Source organism: Heterocephalus glaber, unplaced genomic scaffold (assembly GCF_053883595.1).
Source record: "Heterocephalus glaber isolate CG9 unplaced genomic scaffold, H.glaber_assembly_v1.0 deba00001428, whole genome shotgun sequence".
In the NCBI taxonomy this organism is placed as follows: domain Eukaryota; kingdom Metazoa; phylum Chordata; class Mammalia; order Rodentia; family Bathyergidae; genus Heterocephalus; species Heterocephalus glaber.
The window spans coordinates 24,737,163-24,757,681 of record NW_028258293.1 but is presented as its reverse complement, the minus strand read 5'-3'; the positions used below and the strand labels follow the sequence as shown (position 1 = coordinate 24,757,681).

The 20,519-nt window shown below is 43.2% G+C and overlaps 2 protein-coding genes across 2 annotated transcripts; both read right to left on the bottom strand.

The window, feature by feature from the left end:
* Positions 1-3,681: 3,681 nt before the first annotated feature.
* On the bottom strand, positions 3,682-11,192 carry LOC101715180 (olfactomedin-4). The gene is given in 8 exon segments (XM_013064935.2): positions 3,682-3,991; positions 3,993-4,409; positions 7,492-7,651; positions 8,032-8,097; positions 8,100-8,190; positions 8,392-8,616; positions 9,291-9,443; positions 11,124-11,192. Coding segments are annotated over 8 exon segments (1,491 nt in total).
* Positions 11,193-13,284: 2,092 nt separating this feature from the next.
* Positions 13,285-14,301, bottom strand: LOC101715537 (olfactory receptor 52D1-like). Its single transcript, XM_004863480.1, has one exon. The coding sequence runs from the start codon at positions 14,299-14,301 to the stop codon at positions 13,285-13,287; it is 1,017 nt and encodes a 338-aa protein (XP_004863537.1).
* Positions 14,302-20,519: the final 6,218 nt, after the last annotated feature.

Here is a 20,519-nt window from a genome sequence, read left to right as displayed (position 1 = left end):
TTTTACTTTTTCAAAAAAATATTATCCCCCAGAGAAACTCAATGAACTGGATATTTACTAAAATGAAATAAAAAATACCAGAGAATAAGCAAGCTTTTAAGTGGAAAATTATCATGTTGTTAAACAGTTTTATGTATATTTGAGATTCTATTTTACATCTAGATAGTTAGGAAGGTGACTAAATATTATGTCTAGAACTTATCAGCATTTAGAAAGTACTTAAAAATCAGTAACTGGTTAAGATTAGGTAGTTAGTGAGCATAGAGAAATGATAGAGATAAAAAACATCAGACCCTAAAGCATTTAGAAGTGTGGAATGTCACAAGAATTCAGCAAAAAACTGAGAAATAAAACAGGCAGAAAAAGAAAAAGAGGATGAATTTCAAAAAAGAGAGTATAACCAACTATATCAAATGATGTCAGTAAGTCAATAAGATGAGGACAGAAAATCGATAACTGAATTTGGTGAGGAGGGAGGGAGGGAGAGAGAGAGAGAGAGAAGGGGAATTGAAGACCATGATATGACCAGCTTTGAAAGAGTGATGGAGGCAGAAAGCCTGTCAGTGTATTTAAGAGTGAGCTGAAAAGTGAGTAGATCTCACAAGATATTGTAAATGAGAGAAAGGGAACAATGGCTATGTAGGAATGTGGGGTTTAAAAACTTTTTACAGTGGACCCTCTAGTTATGACCAGCCTCACATATAAATAACTTGGACTAAGAGTAAAATTTTAGTTTTAACTTATGACCAAAGTTTTGAGTTACTACCTGAATGCTGATCTTTCCTATGTGGGATTAATTGCAAAATCCTGGGCTAATATCTCTCTAAGGACACTAAGATCTTCCTGGAAGAAAGTGTGGTCTAAAATTATACAGGAGAGAGACTTTGAAGTCTCTGTAGAGGGGCCTGAGCCTTCAACTGACCCTATAGATGATGACTTTGTCACTGTAGTAGAGTCCACAGGCTCGCAGGTAGACAGTAGTGATGTTGAGGAACTGGTGGAGGAACACTCAGAGGAACTGTCTACAGAGGAACTTCAGCAAGTTCTGGCTGAGCAAAGAATTGCAGCTGAGGAGCTTTCTGCAGAGGAGGGGGAGTATCAACAATCAGTGCAGCAAAGTTCTTCTGAAATAAAGGAAATTCTGAAAAAATGGACAGAGCTACACACATTTGTAGGGAAGACCCACCCAGACAGAGAAAAAGCCAATCATTGAATTCACTTGCTTAATGACAATGTCATGTCACACTACAGAACAGTGTTAAAGAAAAGACAGAAACAGACAAACTTAGACCAGTTTTCAGTTCCAAAAAGGTATAGATCTAGTGAGCTAGGAGCACGTCCTAGTGGGCTACAGACTCTCCCAGGGAGAAAAAAGGACACCAGAGAGCCAGATTCCTAATGTTCTTATGGAAAGGGACTCTCTTTCCAAACAATAATCACTTGCCATTTCATTCTCTCTTCCTGCAAACCAAAGTTGTCAACTTGAATGGTGAGTACAGTATGAAATTGCTTCTGGTAAACTAGGCACATTTTATAAGTTTTTGGTGAATAAACTAGAAAATTATTGGTGTTTCTAGTAAATTACACACATTATACAACTTTTTTATTATGAAAAGTTTAGTTAAGGGGGCTTTGGGAAGTTTGGAATTCAATATAGGTATTTCAATTGTTACTTATAGGAAAAATAGTCTTATCCTAGAGCCAACTTGAGTTGGTTACAACTCAAGTCTAGAACTTATCAGCATTTAGAAAGTACTTAAAAATCAGTAACTGGTTAAGATTAGGTAGTTAGTGAGTTACAACCAGCCCTCGCAAATGAATTGAGTTCATAAGTCAAGGGTCCACTGTAGTGCTTTTTGGCTTTTTCTTAAAATGAGAATACCGCATGATGTTGTTTTGTCCTTTGATGGAAATAGTCCAATGAGGAAGAAAAAAATGGTGCCAGAGAAAAGGAAAACGAACACAAGAGTAAGTCCTTCTTTAAGTAGATAGATTAGAAATGACAGGAGCAAGTGCCCAAGAGAAGAGATTGATTTAAGAACATGGAAAATCTATTCTTATAACTGAATGAAAAGCATAAGGTACAGACAGAAGTTGGTTCTTTGTCAGTGGATGCTGGTGGAAGTCCTTTTTGGTCCCTTTTGTCTTCGTGTTAAAATAGGTAAAATATCAGCTGATATTCAGGATAGGAAAATGGGTATTGAAGATTTGAGAAAAGCAAAAAAAAAAAAAAAAAAAAAAAAAAAGGAGAAAAGGCTTGAAAAGGCCATATCAAAAAAAAAAAATAATGAATTGACTGGGCCAGTAGACCTCCTGGTATGGTCTCCAGGCCAGCAGCACCCATAGCACCTGAAAACTTTTGAAAAATGAGAAGTATGGGCATCACACTAGACCTACTGAGTCAGATATCCTTGGACTGTAGCTCAGAAAGCTGCTTTGGCACACTATTCTAGTGATCCTGATGCAAAATTTAGTGAGAGTTATTGACTGGAAATATATAGTTAGGATTACCAGGAGTCCAATTAAAGCTTTTGGTAATAAATTTAAATAAAATTAGCACAGTTGTGTACTTTTTTCTGCCTCCAGAGATGAAGCAGAGTTGGATATAACCTTGGTGAGCTTACTAGGTGATACTTATCCTGGGATGCTTATATAATGGAACAGTGATACTCTTAAAACTGGAGAACTGGAGTCAAGCAGCAACAGGAAGATACAAGAATGACACCTATACACTTCTGAGACCATGGAGAAAGAAAGAGGCAGCCACCATCCTGGAGAAGCAGTATCTTCAGTGGGCAGACACCTGGTATACCAGGGTAAGGGTAAGGAACCTTCAGAAAGAAGGTTCTGTGCAGGAGGGTTGTGCTGCTGCTACATTATGAGTTCCAAATTGTAGGGGGGTGGGAAGGTTTGGAGAATTGGTAAAAGTGGAAAATTGAATCAGACAATGGATTTTCAGAGCATAGTGGGGTGAAAATATAAAAGATGACCCAGAGAGCTGGGACTTTTTATATAAAGTAAGGCAAACAGGTGTAAAATTTAATCAAATTAAAAGATACCTTAGTGGAGAAACAAAAATTCATGTTATTCATAATTTTTTTCTTGAGACTTATGTTTGTGGCAGATTGTGGTAGTGAAACAGGATCTTCAGTGGGCTTGCTAGAGGCTCTGGGAACTTTGTAGCCTTGTCCTCCATTCTTGATGATGGTAAGGTCAAGGCTAGGGAAGGATTGTCTGTGAGGAGCACATAAATCTTTATGGGTCCCCTTTAGAATCCAGAATCTATTTCTTAGCAGCTCCACTATTCCCACCCTAGTCCCAGACACTATCATCTCTCATCTGATCTATTGCAAAAACCTCCTGTGTGGTTGTCCTGCTTTCCTAACTTCCTATTCAGAAGCCAGACTGATAAATTACAGTACTCCTTTCTTTTGCTCAAAACCCACCAGGACTTTCTGTTTCAGAATTTTGTGTGTGTGGTACTGGAGATTGAACCCATGGCCTTACACATGCTAGGGACGTGCTCTACCGCTAAGCTATATTCCTAGCCTGGTGTTATGTATAAGATTTAGAATTTTTAAGGTACGGCTTTAATGATTTCACCATCTCATTTTCCTTTTCAAATAAAAAAAATCATTATACAATTATTTGTAACATATTACATAATAATAAACAATTATCTCAAATTAATACTCCAGAACTCTCATTGAGTTTAACAGGTTTGGGTGGAGCACGAGCCCCAGAGAGTCTTGGGGCTGGTGCTCTTGGGAGCCTGTGCTCCAGTGTCGGGAAGGTGAGGTCATAATTCACCAGAAAGCCACCATTGTACACATAGAGTTTGTGGTCTGAGGGGCAGTAATTGATCCCATGCAGCGTCTCCAACATCTTGTCCAACAGGATGCTAAGGTGGGTCTCCTTCCCAGTGGTAGTATCAAAAGCATAGAAGATCTCCTCTTGGTGAGTACTCAGTGAGCGTAAGGCATAGAGCTTTACAGGCCATGAAGACCCCTGACAGGCCTGGCTTATACTGGCTGGTGTGCCAGGTTTTCTCCACTTCTAGAGTGTTGGCATTGAGACAACTCACAACCAGGTTGCCCTTGCTCTGCTCGGTGGCACAGAGCACCCACAGTCCCTTCTCATCACCTGCAAAATCTATGTCCTTCCAAGGCACACCAGCATAGGAGAAGCGGTTATTGTAGGTGGCACCGGCCAATGGGTGCCACAGCACCAGGGTGTTGGAAGAAAGGTCCACCTTGGCCATGTCGCCAATGCCATAGTAGTTAAAGTACATGAAATTCTTGTACATCATATTGCCACTCCCATCACCATAGCCCATCTTCCACTCTTCATAGTTGTTCAGTAGCATGAGGTCATCAAAGGACTTGTGTAGCCGATAGTAGTCAAAGTACCTAGGCCAAGCCCCCCATCAGAAGCAATAAGTGACAGCAATAATTAGGGTAACAAAGTGCTGTAAAAGTGGGTGGCCTGGTGTACCAATTAAGAGCAAGGGCATTCAAGTCAAACAGAATTGATTTTTAATCCATCTTTTACTTACTACATGCTATGAAAAAATAAATAGTTGTTCTAAAAATAGCAATGCAGTAATTTTAAAAAACCAATAGCTACAACATCTGTTAAGCCCTCTGTATGCATTGTTATCATTTAACTGTGATAAAAAAAAAACCCTATAAAAGCCAGGCATGATGGCACACACTTACAATCCCAGTGCTCAGGAGGTTGAGGCAGAAGGTTTGCCACAAGTTCAAGGCCAGCCTGCAATACAGAGCTGGATCTTGTCTCAAAAAAAAAAAAAAAAAAAAACCTGTAAAGTTTTATCTTTACAGATTAGGAGATTAATCTAACTTTAATCAGAAAGGTTCAGTAATTTGCTTAAGGTCACAAAGCTTATAAGTAAAATCTATAAAAGGAGTAATAAAAAAATGTACTTCCTTGATTGTCAGGACTGGTTAAGATTATGTGGCAAAAGTACAGTATATCCAATTGAGCAATGAACAAATAGCAGTGATTATGTTTTCTTGTTTATGGACAGTCTTCTGTGCCCAGAATCTACTGCCTCCACCTGTCCTTCAGATATCAGTGTCCTGTAGAAGACACAGAGCTGGAGCTGGATCCAAGGAGTGTATGCTTATTTGACTATTCTGGAAAGTCACTTAAATGATCCTGGATTATGAGAATTCTCATTTCTTAATATTGGGCAATAAGTGTTAACTCATCAACCACAATTAAGAGAAGATTCACTGGGCAAAGACATATTGAAAACTTTCATTGAAAACTTTCAACTTTGTATACAAATTGAGAGGAATTATTACCCTTAATGCTCATCTTTTTCACATAGCTTTAACTAGGGCTCTTCAGTAACTGGTTCAACCCACATTTATCCCTCTCTCTGAGAATCTTCTACTCAGTTGGATCTTACCACACTTCTACATGTGCTTACTTGAAATACTTCATGAGAATGACCCATGTGCAGCTGAGAAGAATGTGTATTCTGATTTTGTGGGGTGGAACACTCTGTAAACATATGTTAAGTTCATTTGTTCAAGAGTTCGACTGAGTTCTAGTATTTCATTACTTATTTTTTGTCTAGTTGATCTACCTATTTGTGACAGTGGGGTGCTGAGGTCCCCCACTACAATTGTATTAGTGCATATATGACTTTTCATGCCCGTTAGTATTTGTTTTATATAGTTGGGTGCACTAGTGTTTGGTGCATAAATATTTATGATTGTCATCTCTTCCTCTTGGATTCTTCCCTTTACAAGGATGGAGTGTCCTTCTTCGTCTCTCTTAATCAGCGTTGGTTTGAAATCTACTTGATCTGCAAAGAGGATAGCTACTCCTGCTTTTTTTTGGGTTCCTGTCACATGGAGTATTGTTTTCCACCCTTTAACTTTCAGTCTATGAGTTTCCTTTTGAATTAAGCGTCTTTCTTGTATGCAGCATATTGTTGGATTTTGCTCCTTGACCCATTCTGCCAGTCTATTTCTTTTGATTGGTGAATTGAGACCATTAGCATTGATGGTTATAACTGAAGTGTATTGACTTGTCATTGCCATGACTTTTTCTTTTTGTTGGGTTCTCCCCCTTTACATTTAATTTCTTGTCATGCCAGATGGGTTCATTCTGCTTTGCTTCCTGGGGTTGTGAAGGGAATGGGATTAATATGAGAAAATGGAAAAATAGGAACAAAATCTTTGTAAATAGGGAGGACTGGAGGGGTTGAAGGGAGGGCTGGGCAAGGATGAAAAATAAGAACCAAGAGAGATTATGTAAAGGTGCAAATTTCCAATGATGAATGTCATTCTATTGTATACCTAAAATGTACCAATGATTAGAATGAATAATCGATAATGCAAAATAGGAAGAAAAGGTCCAAAGGGGTAGGGGTAGTGGGAGGGGCAGGGGAAAGGAAAGAAGGGAAAGGAAAAATGATGAGAAATGGAAAAAATGGAAATAAAGTCTTTGTAAATAGGGAAGGGTGGAGGGCATGAAGGGAGGGCTAGGAATGGGGAAACAATAAGAACCAAGATGCATTATGTAGAGGTACAATTCCCAATGAGAAATGTAATTGTGTTGTATACCTACAATGTACCAATAAAAGAATTTAATACAAAAAAAAATCAATCAGTTTTAAAAGGTTTGGAAGGGGGGGCGCAGCCGGGGATCCGAGTTCGCCGCCTGGTACCAGAAAAACATACTGGGGCGGGGAGGGAATTCGCAAAAAAAAAAAATACTTCATGAGTTATGTGCAACTCCCTCGCCAGGGTGACATGTTGAATGACTCAGTCATCTACTCATTTAGACTTTCTTTTACCTAATAAATTTCTTCTCAGTACCTATTATGTTATCCATACTTTTCCATATTATTTCATGTACTCTTCTCATAAATTTACCTATCCTCATTTTATAGATTATTAAGAATGGATGGTTGGGCCGGGGATTTAGCTCAGTGGCTTTGCCGCCTGCTGCGCAAGCACAAGGACCCGAGTTTGATCCCCGGTACCAAAAAAAAAACAAAAACAAAAAGAATGGATCCTTTTTCTCAAGGTCACTTGGAGTAAGTGGGAGTACTGAGAATTAAATTCAAATCAGCTTAACTCCAAGTCTCAAGTTTCCTCAGTGCCAGTCTCTAAACTTCTCCTAAGTAGAAACCTAGGTTTGTAAGGCAAAAGTATAGATGAGTTAAGATCAGATTAGAGAAAAAAAATCTTTAAATCATGATAAAATTTTTAAAATTCAGGCAATGTATTTTTAAAGGAAGTTAGGGCATGCTGGGCCACACCTGTGCCATGAGAAGAGCGTTAGGAGGTGAACAATTAGGTCTAGGATAGATTTACACAGAAGCATACTAAAATAGAGAGAGGAAGCTGGGCAAGAATTACAAAAAATAAATAAATCAGCCTTCTAGGGTAAGGGTAGGAGACCTCTGGAATGAACTTGGTTGCGGAAAACATGTCACTCAGGACTCACCTGCCGTCTGGACGAAGAGGGGCCCCCCAGTAAAGGGAAGAGGTTGAATTGGGTGCTGAGTCTCGGCCCCAGATGCCTGCCTTGTAGGATAAGCCCCTCCAATTGAGCTGCAACACAAGAGGTCTGCTGACCTTCTGGAGGCCTCCATGAGCACAAGAACCTAGAGGGGAGAGCAAGTGAAGTGTGAGCTACATGCAGAATGCAAAGCCACAGAAAGCAGTGTGAAGTATAACTGTGTATACTGGAGAGCATTTTCAGCCACCAGGGGTGGACACAATTATATACATAGACTGGCTGAAGAATAGAGGTGAATGTGTATTCTGAATAGGAGGTGTCCACATGTGTGTGTATAGTGTGTGCCCAGTATGAAAATATACCAAGTTTGGTCTCCATTCCTTGGTAACACATTAAACAAAGAAGATGAAGATTTTTTTCCCATCCAGGTCTTTATTGACCCCTCCCCCAGCTCACTGTCTCCAATCCTGTACTCTCCACAGAGTCCCTGGGGAAACAAGCTCTTGGGAAATACAGTTAACTTACCAGGGGGTAGGTGTGCACCAGAGAATCTGGAGGCCGGTTCATGCTTCTTTTCCTTCTCACACTCAGTCGGCCCTCAAGGACATCTACCTCCTGTTGGAAAGCTCTGGTGCTCTGCTCAGTGTCAACCAGAAGCCTGAGGGTGAGGCTGGCATTGGTCACCTAAGGAAACAAGATGCTAAGGATGTGGATTGCAAAATGTTCTCAAGAACTGAACTCAGGCTCTCATATTTCTCAGTTCAGGGTCTTCTTCCCGAGAAAGGAATGATTTTGGAAACTGTCATATATGTGAGGTTAGATAAGAAAGAAGGCCATGAAAGGAAGGGGCGGGGGGGGGGGGGGTTCTTCAATCTGTCCACATACCTGCTCCTGGAGTTGGTGGAGGAGGTCTGTGGACCCATTAACTCCACTTTTGGCCATAAGCTGAGTTGCCAACTCCTGCATTCTCTTGAGCTCCAGGTGCAGCAGATTAAAGGCTGGGGTTTCATAGGAAGGAACGATGGCACTGGGATTCCTGAACTCCCGCATGTTGCTCATCTCCAGGGCCTGGTTGCCTTTATCTTCCATGGCATGTACATACTCACAGGCCTAGGCATGGGGAATGGACAAGCAGTTCCTTCAAATGTCAACCTCTGTGGCTTTTCCTATCCATTTACATCCTTCCAGGGACATACAGCTTGCAAAACACTTGCATATTTTCTCATTTGCTTCTATTAAGCCCTTGATGTGAGTTTTAGTGTTATCCCTGTTTCACAGTTCAGGACCTCACTTCCTTCTTTATGCTGCAGGAAAAAACCTTTTAAACTCATACCACTTATACCTTTTTCTCCCTTCCCTGATTATAGCCACCCCTCAGGACTGGCTTAGAGGGTAGGAGAATGAATGGACAGACTCCCAGCTTCCAGTCTGGCCACATCACTTCCAGATTCCCCAGGAGCTCTCTAGGGGAAGACACCCTAAGCAATTGTGCATATCTAGCGGATCCATAGCCAATAGTTAGGCCATAAATGTGGTAAGCACCCCTGCATAAGCCTCTCTATACTATTACTACCATTAGGGATCCCAAAAATTGTTCCTATTTTCCCCTCTAAGGATTCATCTCTAAGACAAGGGCTCCACTATCCAGTTTTTAAGCTTCTGCCATACTATCAGGACTCATCCCTTTTTTGAACACCATAGAGCCTATGAGTGGATAACTCCAAGCCCCAACCCGGCCCCAGCCCGGCCCCAGCCCGGCCCCAGCCCACAGCTCCAGCGCTGACCCTGGATAGCTCCTGCTCATACTTGTCAAAGAGCTCTTGGACTGCACTTTGTAGTTTCTCCGGCTGCTCCAGAAGGATGGAGTTGTTGGGCAGGTGGGCCACACACTGGCAGGTGCCACTCTCATCTACTAGGTTTGACATACTTCTCACCAGCTGTAAAAGTACCATAGGCACACTAAGCTTAATAAAGTATGTTGTACCACAATGCACTGTTGGCAAACACGAGGCGGAGAAGCTGAGCCTGCTCTGGAGTGTGTGAAAAGAGGGCACTGCACAGAACCCTCTGCCAGGGTGTCCTTCTGATTATCTAGACACCCTTCCACCAGGGGTTTCAGTCATCCTTCTTTTAATTTCCTTTAACTGAAGTTGTATCTGTGTCTAACTCCTAGTGTTTGGGCCACTCTCACCCTACCTCCTGGACTGCAGTTCACATAGATGGAAACCAGCTTTTCCTTAAGGCACCATGGAAGAGAGCAAAGCTGGCCTCCAGAGAAGTGTGAGGGGTCGAGTTTAAGGAGATTCAATTTTCCACAGTATCTTTGCCCTGGGGGTTTGTAGATCCCCACAGCTTCACCTTGTCTTGAAGACAGCAGAGAACTCCTAATCATCAAAGAAGGGAATTAGCAGTAACAGCACCCTAAATCATCAAAGTCTGGACTAATTATTTAACATTCACAAAAACATTACAGTGTGAATTTTCATCCATATGCTGCATGTCAAAATAATCTGAGACCTTAAAAATATCCAGTGAAGTCACATGTTTAAAAAACAATGGGCTGCAAGCTGCCCCTAGGTTACACGATTGTTTTGATCCTGTGCTCTTATAACTTAGAGGGCAGCAGAGCTGCAAGTGATGTTAAGGCAGGTATGCAGCCCATGCCAAAAAGGTGAAGTAAAACCAGCAAATGCTCCCTTGTCTCAGCTCTTTAGAGCAATGAGGAATGTTCTAGGGCTAAGAGATGCATGATGGGGAGTCTTCTTCACCTTGTCTATCATATGATTTTCATATTTACATAGATCCCAACCCATTGATTCTACAACCTGATTTCCTGAGTTCTCATTTTGGCTCCTGACATTGGGGTAAATTATTTAATCTCTCTTGTGTTCTAGTATTTTGGGGTATATAATAGTGGAAATTATGGCATTTATGTTATTGCTTTACACTGAGAGAGAGGGAGGAAGAGGAGATTTAGAGAGGCATGGAGCAGAAATAGTGCTATAATGGCTGTAGGTATACAGTAGAATTACTCACACGAGTTTTCCTAGTTCTCTCAAACCATCTTGCCAGTCCCATTGGAAAGCTGGATGCGCGTACACTAAATGGAAGGCTCCTTCCCAATTTCTCAATTAAGCCTTATAGAGCATTCAGGAATTAAATGTGTGGCCTCTGTACTTCCCTCACAAGTCTCACCTAGAGCTTTTCTACCCCTGGCACACACAACTTACCCTGACTATGCCTTTATTCTGAAACGCCAGTGAAACAGTTCTGGGGGTGAGGCTAAGACAGGCTCTGTGATAGCCCGGGCAGGCCACCTTCAGGTCTAGGAAGAAGTTGGCAAATTTCTTATAGAAAATGAGACCTCCTAACTGAGCAAGGTGTACAGTCCAGAGTTCTTTTCTCTATCGTTGTCTCTCTTTCACCTTATCCCCATAGAAGCAGAGGGAAAATCAAAGCAAAAGTGTCCCGGTCATCTTCCTTTCCTTCCCAGTTCTCTCTGCCTTCACCATCTCCTGGACACCTGGAAGTTCTGATCAAAGTGCAAAAGGAAGCCAGCCCAAAGCACAGGACCATCTTCCCAACCTTTTGGGGCCTCCTCCACCCTCTGCTTGTACCTGCAGCTCTCTGGGGAGCACCAGAGGCAGCAGCAGTAGAGTGGCCAGAAGAGCTGAGCCAGGCTGCATCTTGCCCAGGCTGCAGAAGTGGAGTAGACCTTGGGGCTCCCCTGGGCTTTTATCTCCAGTGCAAATGAATGGCCTCAGTCCACAGGGGCACAGATTTTGACATCTGAAAGGGCTGAGAACCTGAGAAGATGTGGAGAGGGTCAAAAGGGTGGGGAAGAGGATTATGACAGATTGGTGCCCCCATACATGGATGGGAGTGGATTTCCCTCTACAAACAGGCTCATCCTTGTCTATCTTCAGGCTGAGATCTGCCCTGCCCTGCCAGGCCTCTTGTCCAAACAGATTAAGGCAAACTTGACACCTCTTGTGGGGACCTTGGAATGGGGGCCTTTCAGTGGGGATTATGGTCTTTCTCTAACTTTGAGAAAGGGAAGACTCTAGAAGGAAATGCAACCCTACCTGTTCAATCTCAAGGACAGAAGCCATTTACTTAACTGTGTGTCCTTGGACGAGGGCCAGAAGGTCCACCTGGGAGGACTGTTTCAGCAACACTCCACCTGACTGCCCTGTTACACACTTGCCCTTGCCTCCAGTAATCTGCTTCCTCCACTATCTTAGGTTCTCTAAACTTTTCCATCCCACTCTACTATCAAATGCTCCCCCTACTTTCCCTAGTCTTGCTTCGTGGTCACTGCTGGTGCTCCAAGAAAGCCCCTACCCAATATTTTTTTTCTTCCATAAGTAGCTGTTGAGCTTCAATTCCTCTGACCTCTCAAGTGGATATTCCTATAGAGAAGAAATATTTTGTTTCTTGAGTCTTAGACAAGGCATCACAGCTCAGTGTCAGTGGTGCCAGGCACCTTAAATTGCTCTCTTTCTCTGCCATCTCACTTGAGTACATCTCAGGCAGTGAAGCGTCTTATATCCACCTAAGTGCCTAAGAGAGGCCAGGTTTCCTGCAAATGTCTATATGATTTCCTAATGACAATGTATGATCCCACTTTTCTATAGCTCTACTATCTTCATCCTTTGTTGTTTCCCTCCTTTTCATAGCACCTCTGACTTCAGATACTATGGCCACATAACATTAAGGTCATCTGTTACTCATCTCATCTTTTAGGTTTCTTTTGCTGGCATATTCCTAGTAGAGTAAGTCATATGAAGCCTCTAGAAGAGTCTGGCGCAGGGCTGGATTGGGGAATCCTTGATGTGGTGTCATATTATTATCTCACCCTCTGACTCCCTTCCTGCCCAAGGCCAGATACTCATTCTCCATTAACTCCTGTAGCTGCCCTTCCTGCAACCATGAGTTCCAGAGAAAATGGAGGTTAGGAAAATAATAGAAGTGTGAGTTTAAAAACATAAACTGCATGGAGTAGGAAACAGGTCCAGGAGCTGTGGGTGGGTGAGTGTCACTAGATCTGCAGCACCATGGGGAGGAAGGGAGGGAGAGAGGGATGGGTGGGAGAATAGAACATGAAGCGTGGCAGTGGGTGCTTGAGTCTTCTTCAGTATATTTTCAACTACAGCTGGCCAATGACACAAGGTAGAAAAGTAGGAGTAGCCTCAGTATCTGATCCAAGATGGGAACCAGCCTAGGGAAGTGGCCACAGTATTGTCTGCCATCTCTCCGGTTACCGAGTCCTAGATAACAATCAGCCGGGTCAGAAAACAAGTCACTTTCCAGAGATGTGTTCTACTTTATTCACACTGTAGCATTTCCTCAGACCCTCCTGTCTTCATGGCTTCAGCAAGCATGGAGTTCCTGCTTAGTGCCAGGCACTATACAAAAGCCCCTCTCAGAGCCACTGTTCACTAATCCAGGAGTCTGTCTGGGTAGAGTGATGGAGAAAAACAAGATCCTAGTGCTCAGACTGTGTCCAGGGCCAACATAACTGGCATGTGTGTGATGTAGCTGTGGAGGTCAATGAAGAGTTGTAAAGAGCAGGAGTGGACAGTGCAGGTAGAGCCATGCAGGGAGAGGCCGATTCAGAGTACTCTTCCTTTGTCATGGGAATAGAATAGGTCAGAGTGAGCACAGGGCCACATAGGAGCAGCAACTGGAGGCACCTTGGTCAGAGCTCTGTCCAGACGAGTTCCACACATTGCTTGCACTTCAGAGGGCTAACACTAGAGAAAATGCAGCGCGTGTTCATTCCTGGGGAAAAGCCCTCTCAGAGCCCACCTTCCTCAGTGGCCCTGCCCAGAAAAGCCGAAGCAAGTGCCTCAGCCTCTGAGTGATCTGCTGGGTCTGTACTCCATAGACCACAGGATTGAGGGCGGGGGGAAGCACCACGTAGAGGTTTGCCAGGAGGATGTGGATATGGTCAGGCACTGTGTGGTGACCAAAACGGTGAGCTAGGAAGGAGAAGAGGGCAGGCATGTAGAAGAGAACAAGGACACTGGCCTGGGCCCCACAGGTACCCAAGGCCTTGTGACGGGCACCTTGAGATGGCAGGCTGCAGACAGCATGGAGTATGAGGACATAGGAGGCAGTGATAAGGCCCAGGTCCAGGCATGGGGAGAGCAGTGTGGTGGCCAGTCCATACCAGACGTTGGGGCATGTGTCTCCACATGCCAGGCGAGCCACACCCATGTGCTCACAGTAGGTGTGCGGTAGGGCCCTCTGCCCACAGTAAGGCAGTCTCTGGAGCAGGACCACAGGGGGCAGCATGACGAAGGCACCACGGGTCACAGCGGCTACAGCCACTAAGCCCACCACGCTCTGGGTCAGCAAGGCCCCATAGCACAGAGGCTGACAAATGGCCACGTAGCGGTCCACAGCCATGGCCAGCAGCACAGAGGACTCAGCAATGAAGGCCACATGGGCAACAAAGAGCTGAGCTAGACAGGCTCCAAAGGAGATCTCACTGGACAAGCCCCAGGGCACAGCCAGAGCTTTGGGCACTGTGGATGTGGCCAGAATCAGGTCAGCAGCGTCCAGAAGCCCCAGTAGCTGATACATTACAGTCTGAAGTGCCTTGTCAGTTGCCACCAGCCTCAGTAGAAGAGAATTCTCTATCAGAGCTGCCAAGTACAGTAGGCACATGGAGACAGAAAGCCAGGCATGCAGGGCCTCGAGACCTGGCACCCCCAGCAGGACAAATGGCCCAGGCCTAGAGAGCAGCACAGTACGACTGAAAGCAGGAAGTGCAGGATCCAGCTCCATGTTCTGGTTCCACCTGGATCTGTCCCTACAGGGCATAAATAGGCCCAGTGAGAGGAAAGCACCAGTTCTAGAGAGAGTTTAGTAAGGTGGGGGTGAGGGCCAGAGGTTAAGATGTTATGGTGTTTTCAAGTCAAGAACTGTCACAGAGATCTGTCATATACTACACAATGGATGTCCTAGTGGTCAGGAGCCTGCTTCCCATATGATGGATCAGAGAATTTGGCTTTTGAGAGTTTAACAAACTCCTGGTCACTGGTAAATAGAAGAGATAAAATTTGAGTCAAAATTCATCTGACTGAACACCATGCTCTTCTGACAGAGCTTTCTCGTCTGGATGAAATGTTTCCATATCAGGCCAGACACATGGGGAAGTCATTTGTGTTGTCTAAGCCTAATCCCTCCATTGGCGGAACAGCCTCTCTGTTCCCCTCATCTGAGTGGAGATGTCAGCCAGGAGGATGAAAATATGGAAAGATTGTTTTCCAATTCATTCACTAACATATACCCAAAGTTCCCATTCCATAATCCATTTGTGACAGCTTTTTCTTAAAGCTCAGATCCACTTCTCTAAGTTTTCATTCTCCCTCTCTGTCCAGTGCATTTTCCTGGTACCCCTGATATCCATCCTTCTAGCGCTGGTCTACCACAGCTTTAGAAATTTGGCTCATGGAACTTAATCCCTTTTTGGATCAGTATAAAGTTGGGTCTCTCTGACCCAAGTTTGTGGCTCCTTTCCTCTGTCCTTGATCCCTGGGAAGATACTTTGGGTTCCATGGAATTCAGTCTAGGAACATCTGATGTCCACTAAGGACACAGAGGATCATCAACTAGGTTATAGTAGAAGGGACTGGGATCAGATGCCACAATGATGGTGCCCCTGGTGGCCAGGTTAAAACAGTGGTGGTAGAAAAGGAGGACAGATTTTACTTACCTGAATTTAAGGAAGGAAGGACCCAAGGTAAGTGAACCTTCTGTGTTCCATGTGAGGACCACAGTTATATCCTAGAATTTCTTGGAGTAGAGAATCTGGTGCTCTAACCTGGTCCCAGCCACTAATGAACCTGAAGCTATCAGATTCCCACATAGCCCTCTCTGCAGCAATGCCTCCTGGACTCACCTGCTGCTCCCTTACTCCTGCAGGGCAGAGACAGGTAAAGTCTCAGGCCAGACTTTCCCACATGGGAGTCTTACTGGTTTAGGAACCAGAGCTTCCTTCCAAAGGATGAGTCTTTGCCAAGTCATGGGGCCTAGTCCTAACCCCTTCACCATGGGGGCTCTACTGGCTCTTCTGGACCCTGGGAATGTCTGGATCAGGGCCCAGCTGGCCACAAGGCAAGCCCAGACTTTACATGGAAGGAGAAGGCTGACTGCCACCACGGCTGGGAATGTCTCTCACAAAATCACAGGATAAGCACAACCCATATCCAGGCAAGGGGCTCTTAAGAAAGTCTTGAACTAAGGGAGTGGGCTCTACTTAGACACTTCCTCTCGGCCAAATTCCAGGAATGACTATCCTAGTTCCTCCAGGTCCACACCACACACATACTTTTCCATCCTTTTCCTCCATAGGTTAAGTGAAAAGGAGGAGGCGGAGGCTGGGGATCATTTTAGGACACTGCACTTTCAGCTGTGCCTGGTATCTGTTCTGCATGGGCACAGCTGCACCCTTTGCATCTCCCACCTGCCTGCTCTGCACTTTTGCCTCCCTAGATCCTTGCCCCATACCCAGACCTCACCATCTCAGCTTCCTCTGCAAGCTACAGTTCCACAAGGGCACTCAGAGGGAAAGGAGACTGTCACCTGTGCTTCTCCTGTGCTCCCAGGCACAAGACTGGCACTGGGCTGTGCTTGGAGTCCTGGAGCTTCCCTATGGTGTTTTTGCTACTGCAGATATGTTACACTAGCTTACACTGGTATGATCAGAAAAGTCACATATATTATATATAGACATATATATAATATATATTAATATATATGTATATATATAAAGAATGGAATCACATCACATAGAGCTGGGGTCAAAAGCAAGATCTCCTGGATTCGAATCCACTACTGTTTCTTCTGTCAGACTCTGAGCCTCATTCCTCATGTGACAGCAGTTTCTTCTCAGCAGAAGAAGCTACCCGTGTTACTCACAGGGATCCTAAAACTCTGTTGGCTCTGAGTTTCCATTCCTATTCTAAGGCTTAGCTTTGTTCTAACTCCACTTACACATGAACTACTTTTTCCAGCAGAGGTCCTTAGGGGTATTGTTGGTACAGAGACCTGCAGGAGCCAGCTGCAGCCTGAGGCTTGTTCTTCCATTATTCATTATCTCCTCCCTCAAAGAGATCCAGGGCATAACTCACAACAGCGTCAAGATCTCCCTGATCTTTTTCTTTTCCTTCTCAGAGTGACCCGGGATCCTCAACAACATTCTACTCTGAATAGCTTATATATTCAGTCCTTCCAAAAAGGCCTGAGGAACAAGGTATCCCCTCTAAGTCAGAGTAGAATAGCAAAGAACATAGTAAGTTCAGCTTATGATGTGCAGTTGGGTGCACTGGAGGGAGGAGGGGGTCATAATGGAAAGAGTCCAAGAAATGAATTTGAACAACCTGTGCTCAGTTTCATTTTTCCTGTATGATTTGAATTGAATATGTAAATAATTGGAACCAAAGTTTAATCACAGTACCTACTCTTCATCCTAATTTTGAAAGAGATAGGTATGAGATTGAAACCTAGTACACAGTAATATTTTCCTTGTTCCTGTTTTTTTTCTCATTTCAGCACAGTGGTAAAATCTAGAGTGGGCTCTGAAGTCAGATGATCTAATTATTCAATTCAAATACTAGCTTTGCTACAGAAAAGATGTACAACTTTGGATAACATTCTCAAATTCTCCGTGCCTCAGTTTTCTCATCTCTAAGTTGAGGATAATAGGACTTGGGATGTAGATCGGCCAGAGTATGTGTGCTTAGCATGCACAAGCCCCAGGTTTGATTTCCAGCACTGCAAAGGAAACAAGCAAGTGGGCAAACAAAAAGAGCTACTAAATTGAAGATGATCATAAATGCATCTACTTTACATGGACCACTACAAAGATTAAAGAAGATGGCATATGTCAAACAATTACATAGGACTCAAAATTTCCCGTAACACAATAAATGTCCAACACATATTGGAGGTTGTTATTATTAGAACCTTCTTTACTTCTTAAACCCATCCTCTTTGAGAGCATTTGCATCACATTCTTAGTTCTAAACTTCAGAAACTGATGAATAAACCTTTAATGTATCTTAGTTTTTACACACATAAGTTGGGGACTGAAGTAAGGATGCCTGGAAGCAGAATAACCCTGAATATATATATTTTAATTTGGCAAAAAGGCAGAATGAAAGATTTCAATTAGATCAAAGAAAGAACTTTAGACTGTTTAAAACAAGACTGTTTCTGAGTAAAACAGGACCTCTGGTGGCCCTACCACCAGGACCCCCCTTTCTTCCTCATTCTGATCTGAGACCATGAGAGAAAAGGAATAGGGACACCTCACCTCACTTCTTAGATGTGAAAATACACCTGCCTTCTACTTCCTGCTCTTCTTTGTGCAGGGGAAAAACTAAGATCAGAAGCGTTAAGGAGAGTGTGTAAGGCCCCATAGTAGTGCAGTTATTTTCTGCAAAACCTCCAACAGCTCACTTCATTTCAAAGAAGCCTCTTGGGGCATCTCCCTGAGTGATGGACTTTTGACTTTCAGTCTCTGTAGAGGTTAGAAGAGGAGACCTTTTCAGTAGTTCCCAAACTGTTGTCTGGGGTGTGGTTGATCTTGGCTGAGGAGGTGTTGCAGCTGATGATAAAGGATTTCTCCTCTCTGTGCTGTGGTGGTGGATTAAAGAGAAGGAACGGGCATCCTGTTTCTATCCATCCCATCCTGCGTCACTCCTTACTTCTCCAGCTTCACTGAGCTGGTGGTGCACCTAGAACCTGGAAGACTCCAAATCTATTCCTGTGGCAAGCCTAAGAAAAGCAGGCGTAGACAAATTTATGGACTTCCTCTGTGAGCACCAAAGGGAGCAGGAACACTTAGCCGTTGGAAGGATGGAGGGCCTGGTTGTCTCAGCTGTGAACTGTTAATGAGGACTTAGCAGAGATCCAAGTTATCTCTATGGACTTTCCTAGGTCCCAGGTTTATGTGCCTGGCTGCTCAGGACCTGGGGAGAGGTAGAGGCTGATTAGAAAGGTCTCTGTAGAATGACTGGATAGGACAACAGCAAACTCAGAGACTGGCCTCATTGTATACAAGTGACCAACTCAGTTGCCACCAGAAATTGACAGCTATCGCTCCTTAGTATCAATTCCACTCCTTAGCCCTATAAATGGGCAAAGCGCCTTGGTGTAAAGAGCCTTGGTTCTTGAATAAAGCTTCAGAACTATGCAGTCTTGTTTATTCTCTTTAAACTTGCTGGGTTTTTTTTTTCTTTTCTGTTCTGTACAATGAGGATTCGTATATCTTCCCCAAAAGCACCTGGAAGAATGTCTTGAGGTCAGAAAGATTAATGCAATATTACACAAGGTTGTGTGACTTGGAAAGAGACAGCGTAAAGATACTCTGCCAATCTGGGATGAATACTACTGAAGCCACATGGAGAAACCATTGTGTTATTATTCATTTCCCAATACCCTCTCCCTCAAAACATGCATGATCTCCCATTCAGAGCAAATTAATAGATGCCAATATGTCACCTAGAGATTACTAGTCCCTAGTTGGAATGCAACTTTACATATATATTTATATGTTATATATTTATAACTTTACATATATATATTTATATTCACAGAACAAATTCACAATTTATCAAACAACAAAAATATTCTTATATAAGTATGGTCATGTGTTTTGATATTACAGAACAACCCAAACTCCTCCTCATGTTGGGGCTTTTCCTTGTAGGGAGAGAGAGAAAGATGGAGAGAGAGAGAGGAATTATACTCTAGAGTCTATTAGAGTATGAGGGTGGTTATTTTGCTGTAGCCTGGACAGCATAAACAGCCCCTGGGGAGTGTGATGACTCAGTCCTGGAGTTCTAAATCCAGGCTACACTGCTTCTTATGGTACACTCTGCTCTAGGCTTTCTGCCTATTTTCCAAAGACAATGTAACTTTCCATATCTAGGTACTAGTTCCTAATGTGGAATTCCAACCCTCAGAACAATTAAAGCTCACAAAGCATTTTTCATTGCAACTTGATGAATATACTGACATCACTAGTATGATTTTATATATGCAATGTGAACTGGGCAGTGATGTGAAGAATTATTTTTTCAACTTCTTTACTTGCTGAATCTGAACTCTATATAAAATTAGGGATGAGGCAATAACAGCAAATGTTGTTTTTAAATTTGTTGTAAACGTATATTTTGATGAAACAGTGATAGACTGAGGAAGTACATATTCTTCAATAGTTAGCTAGCAAGATTAAACAGTTTATACCACAATGTAAATCAAGAGCCTTGGTCTCCTAGGGCAGAGAAGTTGAATGGGTCTCAGCACCCAGAAGGAAGCTCCTCCACTGCCATCTCAAGCTTCTAGGGCAGAGAAGGTGAGCCGCGTGGGCGCCAGAAGCACCCCCCACACCCCCCGTGGAAATGAGAAGACACATAAACAAGCCTCAAAAACAGACTTCTGGATCACCTACAGCAACCCCAAAGGGAAACGGGATGGAACAATCTGATACTCAACCACCTGGACTCTCTGAACTGGCAACAAAAGAGAATCTGGTAAAAATGAAATCAGAAATACTCAGATAACAGCAAAGATTTTGCTCATGGTGCAAGACATGATTAATAAATCTAGAGAGGACATAGATTAAAAAAATAGAGGATCTGAGGAGTATGATGGAATTCCAACATAGGAAACAAATGGAATCCATAAAACAGATACAAACAGATTTCCAAGAGATTAAAAACTCCATCGAAAGTCTGCACAGCAGAATGAACCAATGTGAGGATAGAATTTCACATATAGAAGATAAGATGGCAATTAGTGAGGAGGAAAAGAAAAATTGCTTTAAAATTGTAAAGGAACACGAGAAATCAATCCAGCAGCTGCTAGACAATGCAAAGAAGAATAACATAAGACTGATTGGAGTCAATGAAGAAACAGGAGAGAGTGCAGATGACATAAAAAAAACTGTTCACAGAAGTGATGGCAGAAAACTTCCCAAGGAGGGGAAAAGAACT